Genomic DNA, 26306 nt, shown 5'->3' on the forward strand with positions numbered 1-26306 from the left:
TTATTGGAGCTTTATTAGTTTCCTTTGATGATGTCACGTTTATTGGATTCTTTATGATCCTTGATTCCATGTTGATATCTGTGCATTTGAGTTAGTAATCTCCCCTTCTAGACTTTACAGATTATCTTCTGGTCACAGTCCTTCACCAGCCACCTCAGCCTGGGGTCTTGGATAGGTCAGTGGTGGTGTCCTTGGGCAGGCAGGGCTTGCTGTCAGGGCCCCTATTCGGGTGAGGCCATAGCCTGTGCTCTGAGGTCAGGGTGGTTCTGCTGGCTGAGCTCTGAATCAGGTAGGACTGCCAGCTGTGTTCCTTGGTGGGTGGTGCCACTGGTGGGACTCCTTGATTGGGTAAGGCTACGGACTGTCCTCACATTCACTCCTGGCCAGGTGGAGTATCAGGCTCTGATCCCTGATGGGATAGTACCTCTGGCTGGATTCTGAGTTCAGGCAAGGCCACAGGCAGGGCTTCCTGGTGAGATTAAGTCCTCAGACTGTGTTTTACAGTCAGGCGGGGATGCAGACTGATTCCCAAAGGTGGGCAGGCCTGCAGTACGGGCTTCATGATCAGGCAGGCCACTGGCTTGCTCTGCTGTTGGGAAAGGTCTCTGACCAGGCTCTTTTGTTGGGAGGTGCCTCAAGCTGTATCCTGCAGTTGGGTGGGGCTAGAGTTTGTGCTCTGCTGGCAGGCGTGGTTTCTGTCTGGACTTCCTCATTGGTGGAGCCACAGAGTATGCTCTGTGATTGGGCTGGCACGCTGGCTGGGTTCCCTGTTTGGATGAGGCCATAGGCTGTGTCCAGCAATGGGACGAGGCCATAGGCTGGGCTCTACTTCAGGGAGGGGCTGTGGGCTGGGTTCTGAGGCTATCCAGGATTACTGTACTTAACACTTGGGCAGGACTACAGATCTGGTTCCCTGCACAAGCACAGCTGTTGCATAGGCTGAACAGCTGCCCAAGTTCTTGGTCCAGCGAGGCTGCAGGCTGTCTTCAGCAGTGGGCAGGGCTTCACATTTCCTTAACAGCTTGGTTAGGCCTATAGAACAGGCACTGGTACCACGAAGACTCACTGGCTGATGACCCTCATCAGGCAGAACTGCCCACCAGTCCCCTAGCTAGGCTCTGCAGATGGGCAGAGTCACCGGCTGGAATCTCTGCTTTGGGTGCAGCTGCAAAGAGGAACGTAGTCTGCCAATATCTGAGCACTGGTGGCTGTAAGCCCTACCCTCCTTCTCTGTATAGTATGAATATACCATACTTCATAAAATGAATTTATCCATCCTACCATAGATGACAGTTTAGGTTACTTCCAGTTTGGGGCTTCATAAGTTTAGCCCCTGATGTAATGTTTAGACATATCTCTTGTTGTACATGTCCATGTGTTTCTCTGGAATATATACCCAGGAGTGGAATTTATGAAATATAGGTATATTTACCTGTACTATTTATTAACAAATTATTTTTCAAGTTGATTGTATCAATTTATATTCCCACTAGCAGCATAATTTTCTGTGGCTCCACATTTTCTCAAACCCTTAATATTTATCCTCAGAATTCTAATTTTTGTCTATCTGCTGGGTGTGCAGTGGCTTTCCACTGTGATTTAATTTGAATTCCTCTGGTTATGAATGAAACTCAGCATCTTTTCATGTGATTATTGGTCATTTGGATTTCCTTGTCTTTTGTGAAATGTTTATTCAATTCTTTTTCATAGTCCTCCTTCCCTCTCCACCTCTGGCTTTGTCTGTTTTTTCTTACTATTCCTAAGGATCTTTATGTACTCTTAATCTGAGTGTTTTTTGTTGGTTTTATGAATTTCAAATATCTTTTACTGTTCTATTATTTGTCTTTTTCTTCTATGATGCTTTTTGATAAATAAAACAGAAGTATTTAATTTTAACACAGTCCAATTTACTGTTTTCTTTTATGGTTAGTGTCTTCTATCTGTTTCTTGTTTTAGAAATATTTTCCTATCTTAAGGAGACAAAGAAATTCTCCTATATTATTTTCTAAAAACGAGTGGTTTTTGGTTTTCATATGTAAGTTTGTGATTCATCAGGAGTTAATTTTTGCTGACGGTGAGCGGTAGGAATCCAATTTCATTTTTCCATGTGGATTTCCAACTGTCTTAATTCCGTTTCTGAAAAGAGGCTCTTCCATGCCTCATTCATAAGTCAGGTGTAGAACAGTGTGTGGGTATGCTTCTGGGCTCTCTGTCTTGCGGCAGTTGTACTGTTTGTCTAGACCTTCACCAATATCCTCATTGCATTCATTACCAAAGGCCTATTGTGTGGCTAGTGATTCTCAAAGTATTGTTTCAAAATCAGCATCACCTGAGGACTTGTTAGAAGTGAAAATTCTTAGATCTCACTCAGACTGACTCAAGGGACATAGTCATAGGTCCATGGCCATGAGAGAAAAGTATTGGAGAAATGGTCTTGGAGAAAAGTATTTAGATCAGGATTTTCTCTTCTGAAGCCAAAGCGCTGATAGTGATAAAGGATAACTCTACATGTGTAGAGGTGAGATTTCTTCATGTGTGGAGTGTTTCCTCTTTATCTAGTTCCTCTCCAAAATGAGAATTAGGACATTCCATGGAGGGTCTCTTTGCTGATCTGACCTCCTTCATATCACTTCTTTCCTATCGTGATATGATATTATTGCTGTTTCAACAAAACAAAACTCAGTGGTGATGAGCAACAGAGCAATAGATTGTAGTTCACTTTCCTTAGTAATTAGTAATTTTAATTGTACAAAAAATATGTCTTTTAACAAATTCAGAGAGTACAGATAAGCACACACTGAAAAGCAAACTTTATCTCCTTCCCTATTCCAGGGTTCTTTCCTAGAATTAACCATTTTAAATGGGAGATTTTCTTTCTGGGTCTATAATTTCACCAGATACACACACACTTGTATATTTTCATCATATATACATACACATTCATATATATATGAGCCCTAATAGAGTTATTCTTAAACATTTTGCTCTTTATTCATAATAATGTTTCAGGTCAGCGATAGAGATACACCTCATCATTTGTAACTATTATGTATTATTTCTTTCTATGGAAAAATTGAACCACTAATTATCTATTTCCTTATTGATGGGCATTTAAGCTGTTACTAATTTTTTTTCTATTACAAGCAATGATGCAACCAGTGAGTGTCTGTATATACATAGCTTTATACACTTGGTATAATATTACTAAAGGCACGAGTTCAAGAAATACAAACAATGGGACGTAGAGGGATCAGAAATTTTCAGACAGGCAGCTTCTCACATAAAGGCCAAGTTAGTTTTCTCTAGGGGTCAGGGTGGGGGCGGTGCTTGTTAAATGCAGATTCACAGGCCCCACATGAGACCTGCTGAGTAATAGCTCTGGGAGTGATGTAGGAGAGTCAATGATAAAATACTAAGATATAAAACCTAAAACCACTGCATGAATAATAGAGAATGAAGGATGAAAACAAAAGTGAGCAGAATAAAATTCCTTGCCTGAAGCCCTGGATGACTCTTTACTTCCCAGAGGAGCCCAGTATGGCTCCGTCTGTCTCTGGAAGCTCTTAGTTTCATCTGCCTTCAGCATTCACATATGAGTTTTAACACCTCTTCAAAAGCTGCTGAGAATAAATCTAAGGACAGACAGTAAATCTTTCATTGGGAGGCAGACAGGTTTTTGAAGGGCAGTGATGGTGGAAATAGGGGACTCTCTAAGGTGAACTGAAGCTAAGAGAGGGGACAAGAGGAGCCAATGCCTTTGAGGCACAAATGCCAGATGACCAGGGTAGAGACCCAGAGGCAACTCGGCCCCTGGGAACACTGGCCTGATCATCGGGGCAGTTGTGTGCTGAACTACTAAGTCACTTGCTAAGCAGGACTAAGAGTTGGGCTTTTGCTCATTACAGAGCCCAGAACATTCTTCTGTTAGAGATAGGGAAGAAGGAAGAGTCAATGGGATCCCTGCATACTTGTGGGACCAGACGCATTCCTTGTCTGGTGGACATTTCAATTTTATAGGAGTTTCAGTCTTTCTGTCACTGTCTCTGTCTCTCTGCCTCTCTCTTTTTCTAAATCACTGGGATGACTTTCAAAAAGCTAGTTCATCCAGAAATTTCATTAAAATCAGAAGGCTATGAAGGGAATCAAAAGTCATTAATCAGATTTAAATTATTTCTAGGAAATTTTGTGGAAAACAAAAGTTTCAACAGCATTGAGAGCGAATGAAAATGAAGTGGTTTTCTGGAGAAGAGGAAGGTGGGAAGCTGATTACGGAATCATAATAAAGTTCCAATGGTTGATAGTTGCATGTGTAAAAAAGTGGATACAACCCAAGATCCATGACACATATGAGTGATAACCTGCTGACTTACAAGAGTTTATTGTGTGTATCAGGAACCAGCAGAAACAGGGTCCAGAAGAGACATGAACTCGTGAACATGCCCACAGAGGTTCTGGCTAGGACATCCTCCTGCCCATCAGCTTCCCCAGGCTCCTCTTTATGTCTTTGTTTCTCAGGCTGTAGATGAAAGGGTTGAGCATAGAGGACAGAACTGTGTAGACAATTGTTGCCACGCGGTCCCTAACAGTGTAGCTGGACAAGGGCTTTAAATAGACATAAAAGACGCTTCCGTAAAACAGGATCACCACAGTAAAATGGGAACCACAAGTGGAGAAGGCTTTGTGTTTCCCAGCAGCTGAGGGAATCTTGAGAACCGTAATGAGGATTCGTATATACGAAAAAACAATGCATAGAAATGGAGTCACCAAAACAACCAGTCCTTCTGTCTTTATTGTGATATTGTTGACAAATGTGGAGGAGCAGGATGATTTCAGCAGAGGGTTGATGTCACAGAGAAAGTGGTGGATGACACTGGAGTTGCAGAAAGTGAGCTGATTCAGCAGAAGTGTGTGTAGGAGTGAGTGGAGGTGAGGCAATGAGCAGGAGAAGGCCACCAGGAGGACACAGCGGTGGTGGCTCATGACGGTGACATAGTGGAAGGGGTCACAGATGGCCACATAGCGGTCAAAGGCCATGACTGCTAGAAGGCAGCTGTCAGTGTTGCCCAAAACATATATAAAATACATCTGGGTCAGACACCCAGCATAGGAGATGGTCTTCTTCTCCGACAGGAAGTTGACCAGCATCCTGGGGACAATGGTTGTTATGAAGCAAATGTCAGTGAACGACAGGAAACTCAAGAAGAAATACATGGGGGTCTGGAGGTGGGGGTCAGAGCAGATGGCCAGGATGATGAGCAGATTCCCTGTTATGGTGACCAGGTACATGGTGAGGAAGAGGATAAAGAGAGGCTTCTGGTCCTCAGGCCGGGAGGAGAGTCCCAGGAGGATGAACTCAGAGACGCTGCTAGTCTGGTTGATTTCTTCCATGGAGTCAGCTAAGATAGAGGTGATCCTACAATTTAACACACATCTTTCTCTCATAATTGTAACCACAAACAAACCAGTAAGTCTATGTTTCTTCCCTATCTTTCCTGTCCACCCACAGGGTCATGATTAGCTACCACACAGGCGACTTGTCAGCTTTGTGGTCCTTGATGCTGCCCTTCCTTCCCGACTCTAAGATTTCACAAGCTTCTTGTATTGATAGCGTGATCTCAAGAGGAAGAATTTTCTTTGAGGAACAGAATCGAACCTTCCTGATTCAGTTTAACATTAAACTTTAGAAACAATTTTTTATTGAGCACCTAGTCTGTGAAAAATATTCTTCTGGGAGTGGGGACACAGTTGTGAATATACCATAGAAAGACCTGTTTGTGCATCTTACCTTCTAATGGAGGATCGATTGATCGATCTATCTGTCATCTATCTGTCATCTATCTATCAGATAGTTTGACATTTTATAAAGAGAAATAAAGTCACATAAGGGGATATTGACTTAGAGAAGTAAGGAGGGATTTATTTATTTTAGATAAGGTAGTTTTATTGTTCTCTCTATATCAAAATGAATTTTCAATGATGGATTCCTAATATATCTCTAAACCTCCTTGCCAAAAAGAGGAGCTCAATAAAATAATAAACAGGGAAATCAAAGGAATAATGAACCAAGGCCAACGAAGTGTTACTGTTGTGGTTATTTTATCTTCGGAGGCATTTATTTCAAAGCTTACACTTCTTAGTGAACTTCAAATTATACTATCAATCCATACAAATCTTAAGTTTTAAATTTACTTTTGTCTGATTTTTCCTCTAATTGCTTAAACCTAATCATGTTCCCACATCTTGGGCACCCAACCATTAAGCAAGCATACGTCCTTCAGTGCCATCATCCATTTGTTTATTTACCGATGTATATATCCTTGAAATATATATATATTATTGCCTTCTTTATGTGAGCTTTTCTTCCATTTACCTCAGTAATTCTTTGGCATATATCTCATTCTTGTTTTTTCTCTTTATATACATTTTTTTTGATATCGATCTCTGTTCTGGTTCTTTACTTTTGACTTTTTCCATCATATTCCAGCAGCACATGACTTAATATTCATGTCCCTAGTTGTCCCCTAAGCCTTTGCTACCATGAACAACGTGGATTCAAACATCCTCATGGCCACAAAGTGTTCTACATCATTCATCCAGACAATGAGACTGGATAGGCATTTTGAAAGAGCAATTCAAGGAATCATCATTCATTTATTCACACAACAATTAAATGCTTACTTTCCAGCTGGTTAACATCAAGCAAGTTATTAAATATTTTTAAACTTCAGTTTCCTCATCTGTAAATAGGGTATACTAATATTTACCATTTATGAGTTTTATGAGTTTTTCGTGATATCATGTGTTTAAAGCACTTAGAATGGTTCAGGGACAGAGAAAACATTTGATGCCACTGTCTTCTCCCTGTCATTATTATTGCCAATGAATTTCTCTCCAACCAGGTTTTTGGACATGTTCTCAAAAGTAACGAATCTAAATATTGAAATGACCCTAGTTCTCACACTCTAATTTTCTAATGGTCAAATTCATCTTATTATGAATCTACAATGCTTTTTTAGGTGGTGTATGGTTCATACTTTGAATAATCTGAGAGTGAATCAGTAATTAAGCACTTACCACATGCAAGTAGAATTTTGTTTCATTCTTACAACAACCTTATGAGGCATAAGCTATTATTATTGCTTTTTTTCTGATGATGAAACAGATATAGATTTAAAATAATTTGCTAAAGTCACACATCAAGTAAACAGCAGAAACGAGATTCAAATACCACACTAATTCTAAATCTCAAGATTTAACTATGATGCATTTTCTCATATTTTTGTAAAGTTATAAAAGTATCTATGAAACAATCATGTATAAGATCTATTTTTTCCCAATTTGACCATTTTCTATTTTAACACAGACACACACACACACACACATTTTTTCCCTTAAATGTTTTTCATTCCTCATTAAGAACAGACTTCTGTTGTTACAAAAGGAAACCTATTTTCTATGCTGAGCAGATTGTAGAATTTGAGAATTTTAATATCCATGATTCATTGGCAACAATAAGGGAGAATTTGGACTTTGATGTCTGGGACATTATGTTTTTATGGGGTTGAGGGTTTAGTAGGAAGTGCACTGAACTTGGAAGAAGAAAGTGGAAACTTGTGCCTGAAATTCATTACTTGCTCACTGAGTGATCTCAGGGGCCCTGAAGAGCTAAAGAAGTATCAGGTATAAGTGTGGTTTGTAAAATATACTACAGAAAAAAAAAAAAAAAAGTATTCACGATGGGGATGCCTGGGGACTCAAAGTGATCAAGGCAGGTTAGATTTCCGGCATCTCATCCATGCCGAGTACTTAAGAAAATGGAAGGAATTTTCAAAAGTGAGAATCTGAGGGGATAATTCTGGAAGTCCTCTTATTGAGGATCTGCTTCCCCAACAACAATGGGATACCTTGGCCCAGGGATCAAATAGGGTGGTCGCAAAATACAAAGTTAGACTTAAATGGTAGGCTGAACTCTGTGATATACTTTATCCGTGTGATTCGTGGAACCGAATCAAATTCAAAAACTGAATTTTGAGTCTGAAGTAAGTACCTGATTGAGGCGGATGATCAGGTGGGTAGTCAGTGTACTAATGCTCACTTTCCACACCCAGATATATTTTCACCTTTCCCAGTTAAACAAAAAAAATCTGTTCTCCCGTCCTGAACCAAATTGGTTAAGTTCACCTATCAGTCAGAGATGATCTTTTTGACCTTCTAGCCAGTAAAAAAGCAAGAAGAGTTGCAAGGAAGGAGGAAAGAGTAGATTGCCATAGATTCTAAAGGAAGTGAAGCATTTTCTTGATATGCCCTCTCACCTCCTTGTCTTTTTCTCAACGTCTGTCTCACCATTTTTCTGTTTTTCTCTGCTTCCAACTGTGGAAGGCAGAGATGCCCAGACTCACAGTGGCAGGAACTCTCTTGGTTGGGGAAACCTGTCAGCTAGCTTCTCGTGGGTCTGGGCTTGGGCCTCCTGGCCGCCTCTAGGTCCTTGCTGGTGAGAGAGCTATGGTGTGCTTATTCCAGCCTGCCTCCTTAAGAGAGTTTGCTCCGTGACCTCTCTAAGTACAGCAATCACGATGGGCAGCAAAGGTGCGTGCAGCCGCCCTCAGGGGGCAGGGGACTCCCGGGGCCTCCTTCGGAAGACTGAGGCTGTTTTCAGAGCCTTTTAAACTTATCACAAAGTCTCCAGGACATGCTTTAGTTTCCTCAACTGTGTGTAATCAAAGGTGATAGAACATTTTGTGTGTGTGTGTGTGTGTGTGTGTGTGTGTGTGTGTGTGTTTAGTGAATAGGGCATGGGTTCTCTAGGAAGCCAACTTTGAGATGGAGATTAACATACAGGATGCCTATTAGGGAGTTCTCTTGGGATCAACATCTGTGGAAGGGAGAAGAAGGAAGAAGAATTGGGTGCAGGGACAAGTTGGGTTGTGACGAAGTCCCAGTGAAGGTCTCAGCTGACCCTGTTGGGAGCTCTGGAGCCAGGATGTCCAGGAAGACAGATCTTTATACCCACCATGTTGGTTATTGGACGTAGGCTGCTCTGGAAGGGAACATGCTCTTTGGTGAAGCAGTTTCTTTTAGCTGAGATCATCCCTAAAGAAAGCTTAAAGCCGAGGACTATCCTACAAGGCAACCATTGATGAACTCCAGTGTAATCATGCTTCATTTTGACCTGCACTTACACAGCGAGCTGACCCTTCTATAAACTACACCTAGGCTTTCCTGTCCTCTATCAGCTGGGTGTAGGGAATTCTATGCAGCCATAGCTTTCTTCCTTTTTTCTTTTTTCTTTTTTTTTTTGGAAAGGAAGAAATAGCATTTTCTTTATTCACAAGTGAAGTGAATGTATGCCTAGAAAATCCAAAGATAATCTAACTCAAACTACTAAAATTAATAAGTGAATTTAGCTATGTCATTGTATACAAAGTTAATAGTAAAAATCTATTTTATTTTTACGTACCAGAAACAAGCAGGAAATGGAATTTTAAAAGACAATTTACAACATTATCAAGATATACAAAGTACCTAGGAATGAATGTTGCAAAATTCCTACTGTGAAAACTACAAAGTAACACTGAGAAAAATGTTAGAGTCCCAGAAAAGGGGAGGCATATACCATGTTTGTGGATTGAAAGACTTAATGTTACGCCAGTTTCCCCAAATTAATCTATAAATTCATCATAATGCCAGTCAAAATCTGTGTGTGTATGTGTGTGCATGAATGCATGTATTTGATGAACATAGATTAAGTTGATTCCAAAATTCATACAAAAATGCAAAAGATCTAAAATATTTAAAATAATATTCAAGAAAAACTGAGCTGGAGGACTTTTCACTATCAGATAACAAGACCTATCATAAAGCTATAGTGGTTGGAACAGCAAGGCATAGCTTTCTGATTCCTCTCCGAGATCACTGGACCTAAAAATAATACTGATGTAAAGAGTTCCCTGTATCTTCGTAGTGTTTCTCTTCCAACTTCAGAATTATGTGTGTCTTGCTAAGGCTCCAACTTGCTAGCAATTTCTTGGTTTTCTGGTCTAATTACCATGGTGTCATTGATATAGTGGAGCAGCGTTATGTTCTATATGATATCCAGATTGCATCTTTTCAAACTATGTATTATATATAAAACATATGTGTGTATATATACACACATATACATGCACATATGAATGTATGTCTATACATAATAGGATATATATATATGTATATATGTAAATACCTATACATCTATCTTCCTCCCATTGGTTCTGTTCTCTGTAGAACCCTGACTGATACCCTACTCACTATAAAATTGGATTCATTTGGCTTCTTATGGTTTAGGTTTGCCACTTGGACTCTGTCATTCTCATTGCTATTGTCATTCTCATAGCTGAGGTCTATGACGGCATATCCTTCCATCAGTCTTACCTACAGAGGAAAGAAGAGCCCTTCTCCAAAGTAAAACATGGCAGAGGTGGGTATAGTTCAGTGGTAGGGCATGTGCTTAGCATGCACAAAGTCCTGGGTTCAATTCCCAGTACCTCTACTAAAATAAATGTAAATAAACCCAATCCTCCCCTCACCCCTACACACAAATTAAAAATTTAAAAATTTAAAAAACTTAAAAAAGGAAAACATGGAAAGCGAAAGTCTTGGGTTTCTATTTCCCATCCACAGCCTGCCTATGATAGTTAGTTACTATCATAACTTAAAGTTAAATGAAGACGTGGGTTGGTGTGTTACACAGGGATGGTGTCAGGCACAGTGATTACAGTGAATGTTTCCTTTGGCAAATTGATTAAGATACTAGTCCTTAAGGCCAACTGGTTTTCAGGAAACTGGCTGAGTTTAGTGCTTTAAAACACGCTATCTCATTTAACCCTCACAGTAACCACATGAGCAAGGTGTTATTACCAGATCTAAGGAAACAGAACCTCCCAGAGCTTAAGCCCCTTGCTTAGGGCACCTGGTGAGTAAGTAGCAGAGCTGGCCTTGATCTCAGGTCAGTCTGTGTCTAGTGCCCTTGGGATCAATGTCACCACTCCACTACTTTCTGAACAAGCCTCAGCCCCCGCTCCAGGTGGCAGTGGAACGTGTGCTCTAAGGAGGCCAGGGCTGGCGATGTGGGGGTCTGCAAGGGCTTGACCTTGTCTGGGCCGTTCTGTGATGTACGGAGAGGCCAGCTCCGTGCTGTGGTTATTCCAGAGGCCAACGTGACCATGGTCACTCCTGCTTTCTGTGGCCTCAACGTCAACAACAAGGACACCTCCTCCTGGGACTCGTGGCTCAGCCCCTCGAGTCCCTTCACAGGTTACCTCTCAAGGGGAAGGCGAAAAATTGGGTAATTAGCTCAGGTAGGCTCCTTTGCTAATCAGAGCTCGGGGTTGTTTTCCCATCAGTATTAACCTTGTTGGTGAATGGAGATCTTGCCCACTTCCCTGCTGCTCTAAAACAGGCATGAAACATTCAGAAGACTGCTTAGGTCACGAGATCTTCTTGCTCCTTGGATACCGGTTTTTTGAACAGAAAGTGAAGGCTCAGGAAACAGCCTTGACCACAGGTGTCTGAGCTCACCAAGGACCCTCACAGGTCAGAGGAAGATGGGGAACCATCATTCGGCACTAGATGTGTGTGTTTCTGTAAAAATGTGTATCACATGTGTGATTTTACATTTGTACAACCCAGTGTATTTAATGGGTAACTGAATCACATACCAACTCTCTTCATGCAGGAAGGGCTAAGACAGATTATGGAGAGCTGGAAAAATCTTCTTGGTAGTGTGTGTGTGTGTGCACACGTGCATGTGTGTGCGTATAGGCACATGCTGTTTAGGTTTGTGTTTGTGTGCTGTGTTTGCATGGCTGTCTGCGTATCTGTGTGTGTATAAGATGTCCTTTTTTGCGTGGGTTGTGCTTTGTCTCAGTGACTAGGTGTAATGTTTACGTGTTGTGTTGTGTGTGTTTCATTTATCAGTTGTATGTAAATTTGTGTGAAATTATTACACAAAAGTGACTACATGTGTGTTTTTATGTATAAAACACTCACACTCTATTTTAACCTAGAACGAGTATAGAAGAGAGGGAACTAAAACCATGATAAGGCTGTGTGTGTGTGTGTGTGTGTGTGATAAATAGACTTTCAGCTAGTCTCCTCTTATATCATATCTCCTCTGATTTCAGACAAAGATAGGTAGTTCCAAGTAAGGTCCTTGTCAACCCAACTTTTAAGCCATTTGTTCATGGATCTGAAGCCCCCCACAGTGCTCTGAGGCACTTTTCTTCATCAGCTTTCAACAACGCCGTATTTCTACTCTTGGGAACGTGGGAGTGGTTAAGTGACTCTGGGTCACACACATCCTGATTCACATCTCTTTTTCTGATACTTCATAGCTTTATGACCTTGGGCTTAGCCTCTGCAAGGCTCAGAAGCCCGAGCTGTAAAATGTGATGTGATTTAACTCAGTATGTGGCATGTTATCAGCATGCACTAAATGGATGCTAGTACCACGATTATTTTTAAATGCACGAGAGCCTCAGCTTGCTCATCATTTCTTGACTGTTCAGGGCAGAGTATTTTGTGCAGGGGAGACATCCCAAGAGCTCCTGTCAAGCTCCAACTGACAGCTTGCTTGCTTCCTTCCGGTGTCCAGCTACCTCTCACACAGGGGGTGGCTTGCATCGGCGTTCTGTTCCTCCTGAACCAGTCATTGCCTGTGATGCTGCTACCTGACACGCAACATCTGGACTCCCTCCAGAGAGGCTTGCTGTTCTGAGGAGAAGTTGGATCCAGTAAATCCCAGCGGGCGGCCAAGTATCAGCAGAAGGTGTACGTCACTGCCTTCCTCCTGGTCCCCGAGGACTGCGTGCCTGAGCTCCTCTCTGTTCTTGAAGAGGCTCCTCAGTCAGATGCCTCTGCCTTAGAGGGGTGGGGTCTCGCTGGGTCCCCTCTCTACATCTTATTTAACTCCCAGTGAAGGTGTTGCCAGGCCTCTAGTGCAAAGGCTATCAGAAGTCTTCGTCTTACAATCAGGATCCAAAAACTACTACGTGTTCTCAAGTATGTAACTTCATACCTATTTCCACAATATACTGTGAAAGAATTAACCATTGGAACGTCTACTTCACAGGCACTCGGTAAATGTTCACTGATTAATGTAATTAAACGCACCTAAAAGTACTGTACAAATTGGAAAAAGGAGCGCGAGTAGGTGCTTGTACATTCTGGTTTGCCCAAGAAAGTCTTGGTGTAGACCTGCTATCCTGCTATAATTATTATATAACTTCTCCTTTCACTCTTAAAAGTATCCTGACTTGGATAATAACATGTAGGATCATCATTTATCTCAGTATGAGTTGGTAGATAATCAAGCAGGTGGCTGGAGTAATTTTGAAATCTTGAAATAATCCCAAAACCAGACCCAGGATTTTCTGCCAAATAAATGAAAGTCAGGGCCAGTGAATGGCGAAGAGTAGGATCTCTGATCATACTGACGTATATAGAATTGTGACTGCATCAGGTATCACCTTTGTATCTTTGGACAAATTATGTAACCACCCTGAGATTTAGTTTCCTAAGGCTGAAACTGAACTTTATGAGTGCCTATGTCCTAGTTAGGAGCTCATTAAATAGCAACTATTTTCAATGCTAAGGTAAATTTTGAGAATTAGTCATAGTTAAGCAGGCGACTATAAATTTGACTAGATATCCCACATTCTACATTATCAGCAAATTCTTAAGTCTTTGGGAAGTTCCCTGGGAAAATTCTCAAGTCTCTCACTGTATGTATATGTTATATTGGAGGAAGAGAGAAAAAAAGGAGAGAAAAAGGGAGAAAGGGAGGGAGAGGGAGATGAAGAATAAGAGGGCTGGGTGGAGTGAAGAAGAAAAAATGTCTCTGAGATCATTGCCAGCAGGGAATCAAATCCCAGGGTCCATGGTCTGGGCTTTTGCAGTTTCCCAGGGAGTGTTAAAGTCCAGGAGGTTAACAAATATTTCAGGCCAGCAACTGGGTCTTGTCTAATGCCCATATCACTCTTCTGTTTTGTTGAGTTCCTGGAGTTTGATGCCAGATTTATCTGCTTACTACATCCTGCTATAGTAATAGCAAGCATTGTTGAGTACCTACTGTGTGCAGGGCACTGTCCTAAATGTATCACATGTATTCACTCCTTTAATCCTCAACGTTCCATTTTATAGAGGAGAGTGCCAAGCGCTAAGATGGCGGAGTAGAAGGACACATAGCTCCTGCCCTCCCATGAATACACCCAAAATTACATCTACAGACCCATCAATTTACACAGAACACCTACTGAACTTTGGCAGAATATCTCTTACCTGGAAATGGAGGAGGAACTGAGGTACACTGCAAAAGTGCCCAAGGCCACCCAGGTAGTAAATTGTTGAGGTTGGAATCCAATTTAAGCCTCTTGGCTAAGAAGCCCCAGCTCCTGGCTGGCACTCTGCAATGTACTCATAGAACGGAAACTCCAAGAGTCAGGGGGATGGATATTTTATTTTTTGTTCTATTCCTAGTGCCAAGAATAGCATCTGGAAGACCGTTGAATAAGTGAAGACATTTACACTGGTCTCCTTTGAAGGAAAATCTTGTTTGCCATTGGAATTCTGATGCATTCAGTGACCAGAGTCGGGCAGACAGAAAATTCCAACAGCAAATGTGCAGTTTGTCTGAGTTTTGACACAGTCTCCAGGAAAGAAAAGCACATGGCTGTAATGAACACATGGTGATGATAACCACTATGTCTCAGTCTCTGATGTTTTCTACTCCCCGTATCCCCAGCAGAGATTAAGAAGAGCATGAGGAGGGAGAACCGGAGCAGCGTGTCCGAGTTCCTCCTCCTGGGGCTCCCCATCCGGCCACAGCAGCGGGGCGTGGTCTTCGCCCTGTTCCTGGGCGTGTACCTGACCACGGTGCTGGGGAACCTGCTCATCATCCTGCTCATCAGGCTGGACTCTCGCCTCCACACCCCCATGTACTTCCTCCTCAGCCACTTGGCCTTCTCTGACATCTCCCTCTCATCTATCACTGTCCCAAAGATGCTGGTGAACATGCTGACTCAGCAAAAATCCATCCCCTATGTGGGGTGCATTTCCCAGATATATTTTTTCATACTTTTTGCTTGTCTTGACAATTTCCTTCTTGCAGTGATGGCCTATGACAGGTATGTGGCCGTCTGTCAGCCACTTCACTACACCACCGTCATGAGGGAGGGACTGTGTATCTTACTTGTGGCTGGATCTTGGTTCTTCTCGTGTGTCCATGCCCTGTTGCACACCCTCCTGCTGTCCTGCCTGTCTTTTTGTGCTGACAATACCATCCCCCACTTCTTCTGCGATCTCACTGCCCTCTTGAAGTTGACCTGCTCAGACACCTCCCTCAACGAGCTGGTTCTCTTCATCGAGGGTGGAATGATTGCCTTTCTTCCAATGAGTGCTATTTTGGGCTCTTATATCTGCATTGGGGCCACTATCCTGAGGGTCCCCTCCATCAAGAGAATCTGCAAAGCCTTGTCCACCTGTGGCTCCCACCTCTTTGTGGTGTTTTTGTACTATGGGACTCTTGCAATGAGTTACTTCTTTCCTTCATCAAACAATTCCAAAGTCAAAGACATAATTGCTTCAGTTATGTACACCGTGGTGACACCCATGTTAAACCCCTTTACCTATAGCCTGAGGAACAGAGACATGAAACTGGCTCTGGGGATAATTTACAGGAATAGGATTACTTTTGCCAAATAACAGTTGCCAGTTACGCTTTTAATTTTCCTAGTGATGCTTCTAGAGACATCGTCTTGAAAAATTGTGTGATTGTGGCAGACTGCAAGAATGGCCACAATATTTGCAGCTCTTCCTTGTATGTTCCTGTCATATAGGCAGAACCACAGTGAAAATCATACCCCAGGTACAGCCACTATGGAAAACAGCCTGGAAATTCCTTACAAAACTAACAACAGAGTTACCATATGATCCAGCAATCCCAGTGCAGATATATATCCAGAAAAGATGAAACCTCTAATTTGAAAAGATACATGCACCCCAATGTTCATAGCAGCACTATTTACAATAGCCAGGACAGGGAAGCAACCTAAATGTCCATTGACAAATGACTGGGTAAATAAGTTGTGAGATATATATTTTTATAGATCGATAGATAGATAGGTAATGGAATACTACTTAGCCATAAAAAGAATGAAACAATACCATTTGCCCCAACAGGGATGGACCTAGAGATTATCATACTAAGTGAAGTCAGACAGAGAAAGAAAATATCATATGGTATCACTTATATATGGAATCTAAAAAATGATACACATGAACTTATTTACAAAAAAGAAACAGACTCACAGACATAGAAAAAAACTCTTTACCAGAGCAGAAAGTGGGGAGGGAGAAATTAGGAGTTTGGGATTAGCAGATACACACTACTATATATAAAATAGGTTAAAAAAACAGGTCTTACTATATAGCACAGAGAACTATATTCGATCTCTTAACTATATGTTATAATGGAAAAGAAACTGAAAAAGAATATATATACATACATATAAACGGAATCACTTTGCTGTACACTAGAAACTAACACAACATTGTAAATCAACTCTACTTCAATGAAAAAAATATTGGGGGCATTTTTAAGGCCAGTTGTTTGTTTTCTTAATGTTGAGTTTTAAGAGTTAAAAAAAATTTTTTTAAATTGAAGTACAGTCAGTTACATTGTGTCAGTTTCTCATGTACAGCACAATGTCCCAGTCATGTATATACATCAATATTCATTTTCATATTCTTTTTTATTAAATGTTATTACAAGATATTGAATATAGTTCCCTGTGCTATACAGAAGAAGCTTTTTTTCAATCTTTAAGAGTTCTTTGTATATTTTGGACAACTGTCCTTTATCAGATGTGTCTTTTGCAAATATTTTCTCCAAGTCTGTGGCTTGCCTTCTTACTCTCTTGACATTGTTATTCACAGGGCAGAAAATTTTAATTTTAATAAAGTCTGTCTTATCAACAATTTCTTTCATGATGGTGCCTTTGGTGTTGTATCTAAGTCATGGCCATAGTCAAGGTCATCTAGATTTTTCTCTCATTTATATTTTAGAAATTTAAAGGTTTTTTGCTTTACATTTAGGTCTATGATGTATCCCTATGGACCTTTCCTGTTATGGGTACTTCCCATCCCTGCAACTTTACTGTGGGATTAGGAGCCTTGGTCGTTGGTTGTGGAGGGGTGCTTGCACAGAGAACATAGGAGTGGTTCCCTGATCTCAAAGTGTGATGGCTGCCTGGCAATTTTAGGTTCTTCATTCTGGAAGGCATGAGACAAAGAAAGGAGTTACTCTGAGTTCAGGAGTAATCGACCCTAATTATCTTGAAGAACTACAGGCGATTTCCCTACCAGTAATAACATTAAACAGGCAATTGTAGCTCTGTCACATGATGCGTAAACAGAGCAGGATAAGCAAGAGTTCTGACGAATGAAGATCTGGGTCTCCATCAGGGAAGCAATCTTGACTGGTGGTAGTGTTGGAGGAGGATAAAGGAAGTCAATATGGATGGTAAAAGAAGGTAATGATAAATTTCAGTTATAGCCTTGGGATCAGCTGTAGTGGCAAAGACTGTAGTTTGTTCCACTAACGCACCCTTTTAAATTCTGTTTATAGAGTGTATGACTGGCTCCCATCCTCCAGGCTCAGCGTGGGGGCACGGGTAGAGGTGGGTAGTACATGGTGTGGAATGTAGCTGATGCCCGCCCTGGAGCTCCTTGTCCCGCTTGGGTTATTGGAAGCGGCATTAGACAGTTTTCAGCAAGCTCACAGCGTCTTAGTGAAGTGCTTGCGTTTTTGCTCTGTCTGAGGGCTTTCTCTGGCACTGAGGGAGTCTGCAATCATCCAGCCAATGAAGATGTCAGTTCACATATGTTGGACAAAGTGGGGATAAAAGTGGATAGCTTAGCTGACTGAAATGTGAATCACATAATTTTATCGTTACTCTGTGGGGACAATTTAGTTCTTTCTTAGGGAGGGAGTAAGTTCTTACCAAGATCAAGAGAATTCATTAATCAATAAATTCAATCGTTCACTCCATATCAGTTCCATAACAATGTCAATGATTCTAGATGTAATTCTAGATGTAATATATATGTATATGTATGTATATATAATTGTTTATTTTTGGAAGATACAAAGAGAATGTGTCAAGAGCTGTTATTTATTTGCACTCATTGTGTGCTTTAGCGTGAATCGTCTCGTTTAATCTCAGTAATAACTTCGTGATGACGATGCAGTTGTTACCTGCACCTCACAGCTGATGAAACAGGGCTGAGAGGCTACTTAGTGTGCTGAGGGCCAACAGTTAATGAGCGGCATGGCCCAGGCCCAGTGCTTCTTCTGAGCATTGAGCCCAAGGACTCCACCTCCTCCCTCTAAAAACGCTGAAGTCTCTCCCAAGGGAGAGAAGGTACCTGCAGGATGTGGAGTTAAAGCCAGATTTGCGCTCTCGTGGTAGCAAGTGTAAGCGGTGTGGGGGTTTGCAGAAGCCAGACTTTCTGTTCCTGGACTGTAATGTGCTGATGGGAGAGGCTGACCCAGTGGGCTGGCAGCATTGGAGTTGTGGATGACTGAGCCATCCTCACTCCTGGAACTATGAGCAGGTGGAGAGGAGCCCAGGGTGGCCCTGAGTCTGGGGTACCCTCTCAGGTGACTGTAGCAGCTCAGTCCCTCAGCCTCCACACAGGCTCCTCCCCAAGGCATTGGAGGCAATTAGTCTACTTTGATTCTTTCCTTAACCAGGAGCTTAGGGACTTTTTATGTGTCCTCTCTGAGGCTTATAACATGGTATCCTGCCTGTGGCTCAGGCGCTCAAGGACAGTCACAGAAAGCTCAGGAGGTCATGGGCTCAGAGAGGGCTCTTCTTACTTTTTAGTTCATGGGGTTCTCAACAGAAGCTCAAGGCTCAGAAAACTGCTTGGATTAGAAGGTGCCTGAGCTCCCTGAGTGGCACAGGTCAGCGTGAGCTGGGAATTCTAGGTGGGCAAGACGTGTCTCTGCATCTAGAGGTCTGCGTATGCACTCCACGTGGGTCTGTGTGGCGTTTCTTTGCTCCTATAATGTGGATATATGTATGTTTTCTTCATGGGTTTTGTCTCTCTCTCTCTGTGTGTGTGTGTGTGTGTGTGTGTGTGTGTGTGCGTGTGTGTGTGTGTGTGTGTGTATAAGTGTATTTGCTCTGTTTAATTTGCAGGTAATGTTTATGGGGTAGTTCCTGCGAGTGAATAGGGCCCAAGTGCCTCACTCACCGACCACCTCTACCTACGTTGGGTGTAGGTCAGTGGAGACTAGAACATCTCATTTTGCAATGAGGCCAGTATGGGTGTGACCATGTATGTCGTGTGTCGCCTGAGTATGAAGAGGTGTGTCTGCACAATGGTATGTTTCCTGTATGATTTGTGTGTGATGTGTGTGACCTTGTGCCTTTAGTTGTTTTGTATGTGTGTTTGCATGTGTGAGTCTCTGTTCAGAGTCTAATGTTTATGCATCTGATGTGTGATCTGTATGTGCTGCTAGTTGTTTTATGTTTGTGTTGAGATTATACAAGTGTTTGTGCGTAGTTATGTGGATTATTTTGTGTGTATCAGCTTGTGTATTATTTGTGAATTTATCTTTATGAATCTTTGGGGAACTGAGCCATAAGCCATAGTCACTGTCTTAGAGATCACAGATAGTAAGAATTCAAAAATCAGTCATTAAGTGTGCATGTGAATGTGTGTTTCAGGTACAGGTTTTAGGGGCTTCAGGTTTGCCCCTGTGAACCCAGATATTCCCTTAACTGTCTTTCTCTACAGGGGCCACATCACTGCATTGGGCAGGCAGGTTCACATACATTTCCACCAGCCATGTACTCGTGGACGTGAGCTCCAGGTCTGCACTCTGTCAGACTGGGGCCCAGTCCTCAGTCTGATCCTCAAATGTTTCCGTGATCTTAGGAAGTGACTTCAGTTCTCTGAGGTTCAGATTCCTCACTGGTACAGAAGAAATAACTATTCCTACTTCACAGTCCTATTTGGAGGATTAAATGAGGCAACACATACAAAGTATTCAGCACATAATTGGTGCTCAGTAAAAGGAACGTATTTTGTTATCTTGCTCCAAACCCCATGTTTATGTATTAGGGGCTCCTCTATCACCATTGTCTGGGATGGGACAGGCAGAAGCCTGAGACAACAGGCCCATCCAAAGGCTCCCTCTCATACTTCAAGGCCAAGATCAAACCTCTCCAGGGCTCATGGCCCAGCTGCCTCCTTCACCAGGCCCTACCTGAATCAGGGTTCCTAGTTGGCTCCAACCATCTTGTTTTCTGCTGGTTTCTCTGTGAGGACTCGCACAGTGTATGTCAGTGAACGGCCACGCCTGCACATAACGGTCAAGTCTCTGTCCTCCTTGGTGGCCATGAACTGAGATAACCAGTGTCCCTGAGCAAGTTCGTCGTCCCTGAGGGAGACTTGCTGTCCTGCACCTATACTTGAGTGACGGTGTCAGTCTTGATTCCCTCTTCAGGGTTATGTCATTGGTAATCCTCACCTGCAACCTAACTTCCAAAGAAATACTAAATCTGGAACCCACCACCAAAAAGCTGAGTGACCTTAGGTCAGTCATTTATCTCTTTACCCTCAGTTTTCACATCTATAAAATAAGGATATAATAGTCGCCTTGTGTATCAAACAATCCTTAAATGTATAATTATTGCTTTGAGAGGAGTTAAAGTATGCAAAAGTTCTTTGTAAATTGTATGATGGACAAATAAATGTGAGTGGCAAATTTTTCTTAGAGGGAGTTAAGAACATTTTTGACAAAGGTAGTGGACATAATACAGCTTCTCTGGATATTCTAACCAGCGAGGGTATAATTTCTATGCAGAGGAGTTTAAGACATGGATTTTGGTGAGGCAGACAAGTGTTGTGATTCCATCTGCTACACTTAATTATATCTTTGCACATTTACATAATACACAATTTTGTTTTCTTATAGTCAAAATAAGTATAATAATCTCATTTTTAGAGCTTTAATGTGGATTTAATTTGAAAGTGCATGTTAAACACTTGGAATAATGCCTGGTACTATTATTAATGTTGGTTTGGAAGCCTGGATTGGACACTTGATAACAGGGAATTTGACACAGCCAATTACACTGAAGTTCTGTGACAAAGCTTCAGTAATTCTTTCGCAATGTAGGTAGTTTCACACCCGTTTTAAGAGGAAATGACTGATACATCTTACCTGGTACCCTTTAAAAAATATTTTTTGTGTTTTTTGTTTTATGGGGGAGGTAATTAGGTTTATTTATTATTACTATTTATTTAGTGGATATACTAGGGTTCAAACCCATGACCTCGAACATGCTAATCATGCGCTTTTCCACTGAGCTATACCCTCCCCACTGGTACCCTTTTTCCATTTTGATCTCAGCAAATTATAGAGGTTTGAACCTGGCTTGTTATACAGATGTAAACTCCTTGAACACAGAGACTTCTCATTTCTTGTTCACTACTATATACTCAGTATGGGACAGAGCTGTTTTGCAATAAATATTTGTTGAATAAAGAATAAATTTCCTTTGGTTTCTTTGGAAAAAGACTTGATTATCGTGAGGATTTGATCTATTGTTGGAGCCAGAATGGGGCAGACTGATTCATACAACAACAATTGTGAGAAATAAAGAGAAAAGTAGCTAAAATTAAGAATTTTCACACTAAAAAGGCCATTACTATAATGCTATGGCATGTTCACTGACATTTCCCACTTTCCCCAATTCCCACCAGAGACAAGAAGGGCATGAGGAGGGGGAACCAGAGCAGCGTGTCCGAGTTTCTCCTCCTGGGGCTCCCCATCCGGCCACAGCAGCGGTGCGTGGTCTTCACCCTGTTCCTGGGCGTGTACCTGACCACAGTGCTGGGGAACCTGCTCATCATCCTGCTCATCAGGCTGGACTGTCGCCTCCACACCCCCATGTACTTCTTCCTCAGCCACTTGGCCTTCACTGACGTCTCTTTTTCATCTGTCACCATCCCTAAGATGCTGATGGACATGCACACTGAGTACAAATTCATCCCCTATGCAGGGTGCATTTCACAGATATATTTTTTCATACTTTTTGGTTGTTTTGATAATTTCCTTCTTGCAGTGATGGCCTATGACAGGTATGTGGCCATCTGTCAGCCACTTCACTACACCACCATCATGAGGGAGGAGCTGTGCATCTCCTTAGTAGCTGGGTCCTGGGTCTTCTGTTGTATCCATGCCCTGTTGCACACCCTCCTCTTGGTCCAACTGTCCTTCTGTGCTGACAATACCATCCCCCATTTCTTCTGTGACCTCACTGTGCTCCTCAAGTTGAGCTGCTCAGACATCTCCCTCAATGAGCTGGTCATCTTCACTGAGGGAGGAACGCTGTTCATCCTGCCTTTGAGTAGTATCTTAGCCTCATACATTTGTATAGGGACTACCATCCTGAGGGTCCCCTCCACTAAGAGACTCTTTAAAGCTTTTTCCACCTGTGGCTCCCATCTCTTTGTGGTGTCTTTATACTATGGGACACTTGCTTTTGTTTACTTTTTCTCCTCATCATGGGACTCCAATAACAAAGACGTAATTGCTTCAGTCATGTATACAGTAGTTACTCCCATGCTGAACCCTTTCATCTATAGCCTCAGGAACAGAGATATAAAACAGGCCCTAGAAATAGTTGTCAATAGGGCTAACTTCTTGAAGTGACAATGAGTAAATCCTCTAATTGCAGTCATGAGCGCAGTGAGCTAGATTTCCTAAAATTATTGTATGGTTGGAAAATCTGAATGTGTGTTCTGCTGTCTTGTGTAATGTTGTTAATGTCAATTAGGTCCAGTGTGTTACTTGGGTTGTTAAATATTCTTTTATCTTTAATTTTTTTCTGCTTGTTCATCATCTCATAAAATACATAAAAAAATATTATGTGAGACATGTCACACAATTATAATTGTGGATTTGTCTTTTTCTCCTTCAGATATGTCAGTTTTTGCTTAAATACTTGTTATACTATGCTATTTGAGAACACACATATTTAGCATCATGATCTGCTCCTGGTGGACTGATCCTTCTATGTAAGATGTGCTGAAGCTGGCTTGCATTGGCTTCAAGCTGATTATGAACATCCCTTTCCAACTCCACATTCAATGACAACATATTGGTAGACTGAAATCAGCCAGAGAGGGGATAATTACACTATGGAAATTGGTCAATGCTACAAAGCAAAGCCCGCCAACAACAGCCACTTATTTATTTAACAGCACACCACTGCACTTCTAATTAGGAGACATTTCTCTTTAGCAATGGCTCCTATGGGTAAACATTCCTTTAGTTTATTAGTTGTTAGATTCTACTTCTTGTGTTTCTTTTATATATATTTCTTAGCTGCATCCTCTGAGAACATTCAGAAGCCTTGTAAGCAATGGACATACCTAACACTAAATTTGCTCTTTGAATATCATTCTCCTCTAAAAGGAACCGAAGTTACTTAGAAAAATGGCTGATTCTAGGGCTGGGGCAAGGACATGACAAGACCAGGGCAATTTTGCTGAGCTTGAAAATAAAAAGTGCTCAATGGGTCATGAGGACACAGGAGCCAGCTCAGAGAATCTCCTGCTGAAGCTCAAATAATTTAAGCTTCAAAATGAGTAACATTGGTAATGGATGACAACACAGAGCATAAATAAGAATTCATGAGTCCATAATGATAGAAATAAATCAATAAAACATGAATGGAGAATAAAGAGAAGTTCCTTCTTATAGGAGAATACAACTAATAAACATAGAGGAAATGACCAAATTAGAAAATCACCATTTGGCCACATTTGTAATAGTTTTTTTCATATAAGAATCACCAATCGATGCTAGATGTAGTGGGTGAAATTGGAATAAGAAAAACATGGTTATACAGTCTCAAAATACCTACCCAAATGATACTTATTTAATTACAAATGTTGAAATAGTGACTTGCTGTAGAGAACCCGGCAGATACCACCCTAACCAATTGATCAAGGATAAAATCACTAGTAATTGGAAAACTGATACCATGAGTCTTCTGAGGATACCCACTGAGGTGCACCAGCCAAAAATCTAAGGCTGCAGTATACATGCATGTGCACATACATATTTAAATAAATATGGTAAAGTATTAACCATTGGGCAATCTGGGTGCAGTGGATACAGGAATTCCTTGTATCATTTTTACAGCTTTTCCAAATGTGTGAAATCATTTCAAAATAAAGAGTTAAAAATCCTTTGTCTCAGATGGAACAATGTCCAAGAAGAGAGAAGTCCAGGGCACCACTGGCCTCAAGGGCACTGCCTTTTGGGACTCCAGTCCCTCTGGCTCCTGGACATACAGCTTCTCAAAGGACAGTAAGAAATCAGCCAGAAACTGGGGGACTGTTTCCGTTCTCTCAGTAATTAAAACATTATCTTTTGACTCATTTATCTGGATCTGATTAAGGAAGGTGGAAGTCAGGAGAAGCACCAAGGCCACAGATATTTCTCCTATTTGTCTGGATACCAAGTGTCCTGAAAAGAAGCCACAGTTTGGAAGAGGTGTCTGAGGTCACCAATGAGAAGCACAGGACAGAGGGAGCTGGAAATCTGCACTTGGCGGTGATCTGCCTGTGTGCTTGTGGGTCTATGTATGAGGGCCTCTGTGCTCATAAGTGTGTGTCTGTGTATTGCATATGCTTACGTATGTGTTGTTTGTAGATGTGTGTGTGTGTGTGTGTGTGTATGTGTACTATGTATCTGACTCACAGCCTGATTCTTTTCCTGAATTAGACCCAATCCAGGCTCTGTTTTAGCAAGTTATTAGCTTCCTAACATGCACTTAGGGACTTCTGAGTCATGCCCATGATCCTAAATATTTGCCTCCTGTTGTTATGACGGGGGCATTTCCCCCGCTGCGTGGGTACCATGGCTCAGAGGATGAGGGCTTAGCACCGGGGCTGCTGCAGAAAATGCCCGACCTCACCCAGGACCAAGGTCAGAGAGGGCTCAGCCTTCGCTCAGCAGCGTGCGCTAGTGTGCGTGCGAGCTGCTGTTTGTGGGTGACACACTCGTGCGTGAGAGCAACTGCGTGCTGTTTGCTTTTGTTTTGTGTGCATGTTACCACGTGCACAGGTTGTTGCTGGTGGTTTAAAGTCTGTGCCTATGACTAAACAGGCTTAAGTGCCCCATGCTGACTGCCTTCACCCGGAAGGGTTTGGGTCAGAAGGGGTTGAAGCATGTCTCTCAGCAAAGGGAGTGTGTGTGCTGCTTGTTGTAGTGAGTGTGTGGCTGGGTGTGCACGTGTGTTTGCGGGCATCTGATTTGCATTCATGACCTTAATACTTCCTTAAGTGCCCTCCTTCTGGGGCACCACTGACTGAAAGAACCCAGCTCCGAACTACTCCCTGTTTCCTTAAAAGGATCTGCTATCATTTTCATATCCCTGAGTGTAACTGAGTCACTCAGAATTTTGTAAGCCATTAACTTTCATTAAATGCCCCACGCAAAGAAACCCCTGGTGTCATGCTATGTGAAGTTACAGAGCAGAATCACCATCAGATAGCAGTGAGATCTTGAGAAATCTACATAACTCCTTGGCCTCAGTTTCCAACATCTATAAAATGGAAAGAATTAGACTTCTTGTGAAAGTTACAGGCCTTCAGTAAATATTTATTCTTCAAATAGAAGTTGCTGTATTTGAGTTTTTTGCCAGTTGGAAAGTATATGAATATGAATAATTGAAATTACCATGGACAGGGGACTAAGAGAATTTTGAACAACTGTGGCTTCCCTGCAGCTCTAAAATATTGTAGGATGCTTGGCTCCTCTAACCAATGGAAGGGTAAGTTTCCGTGTGTAGTGGTTAAGAATCCGGGCTCTGCCCAGAAATGAACCCACAAACTTTTGGTCAACTCATCTTCGACAAAGGAGGCAAGAATATACAATGGAATAAAGACAGTCTCTTCAGCAAATGGTGCTGGGAAAACTGGACAGCAGCATGTAAAACAATGAAGCTAGAACACTCCCTTACACCATATACAAAAATCAACTCAAAATGGATTAAAGACTTAAACATAAGACAAGATACAATAAACCTCCTAGAGGAAAACATAGGCAAAACATTATCTGACATACATTTAAAAAATTTTCTCCTAGAAGAAATAAAAGCAAGAATAAACAAATGGGACCTAATGAAACTTACAAGCTTCTGCACAGCAAAGGAAACCAGAAGTAAAACAAGAAGAAA

General features: G+C 41.8%; 3 protein-coding genes across 3 annotated transcripts; 2 read left to right on the forward strand and 1 right to left on the reverse strand.

Annotated features, from left to right (window-relative positions):
- Positions 1-4361: 4361 nt before the first annotated feature.
- LOC102504433 (olfactory receptor 1L8) lies at positions 4362-5388 on the reverse strand. The gene has a single exon (XM_006189106.2). The coding sequence runs from the start codon at positions 5386-5388 to the stop codon at positions 4456-4458; it is 933 nt and encodes a 310-aa protein (XP_006189168.2). The 3' UTR covers positions 4362-4455.
- Positions 5389-11201: 5813 nt separating this feature from the next.
- On the forward strand, positions 11202-15738 carry LOC102506668 (olfactory receptor 50). The gene is given in 4 exon segments (XM_014562951.2): positions 11202-11292; positions 14780-15275; positions 15277-15322; positions 15325-15738. Coding segments are annotated over 4 exon segments (1047 nt in total).
- Positions 15739-21679: 5941 nt separating this feature from the next.
- LOC116663394 (olfactory receptor 1J4-like) lies at positions 21680-22768 on the forward strand. Its single transcript, XM_032479156.1, has one exon. It carries the CDS (start codon positions 21830-21832, stop codon positions 22766-22768), a length of 939 nt encoding a protein of 312 aa, XP_032335047.1. The 5' UTR covers positions 21680-21829.
- Positions 22769-26306: the final 3538 nt, after the last annotated feature.

The sequence above is a fragment of the Camelus ferus genome, chromosome 4 (assembly GCF_009834535.1).
Source record: "Camelus ferus isolate YT-003-E chromosome 4, BCGSAC_Cfer_1.0, whole genome shotgun sequence".
Classification (NCBI taxonomy): domain Eukaryota; kingdom Metazoa; phylum Chordata; class Mammalia; order Artiodactyla; family Camelidae; genus Camelus; species Camelus ferus.

Excerpts from the sequence above, each read along its gene's own strand:
- LOC102504433 (XM_006189106.2), bottom strand. The coding sequence starts at position 5,388 with ATGGAAGAAATCAACCAGACTAGCAGCGTCTCTGAGTTCATCCTCCTG.
- LOC116663394 (XM_032479156.1), top strand. The coding sequence starts at position 21,830 with ATGAGGAGGGGGAACCAGAGCAGCGTGTCCGAGTTTCTCCTCCTGGGG.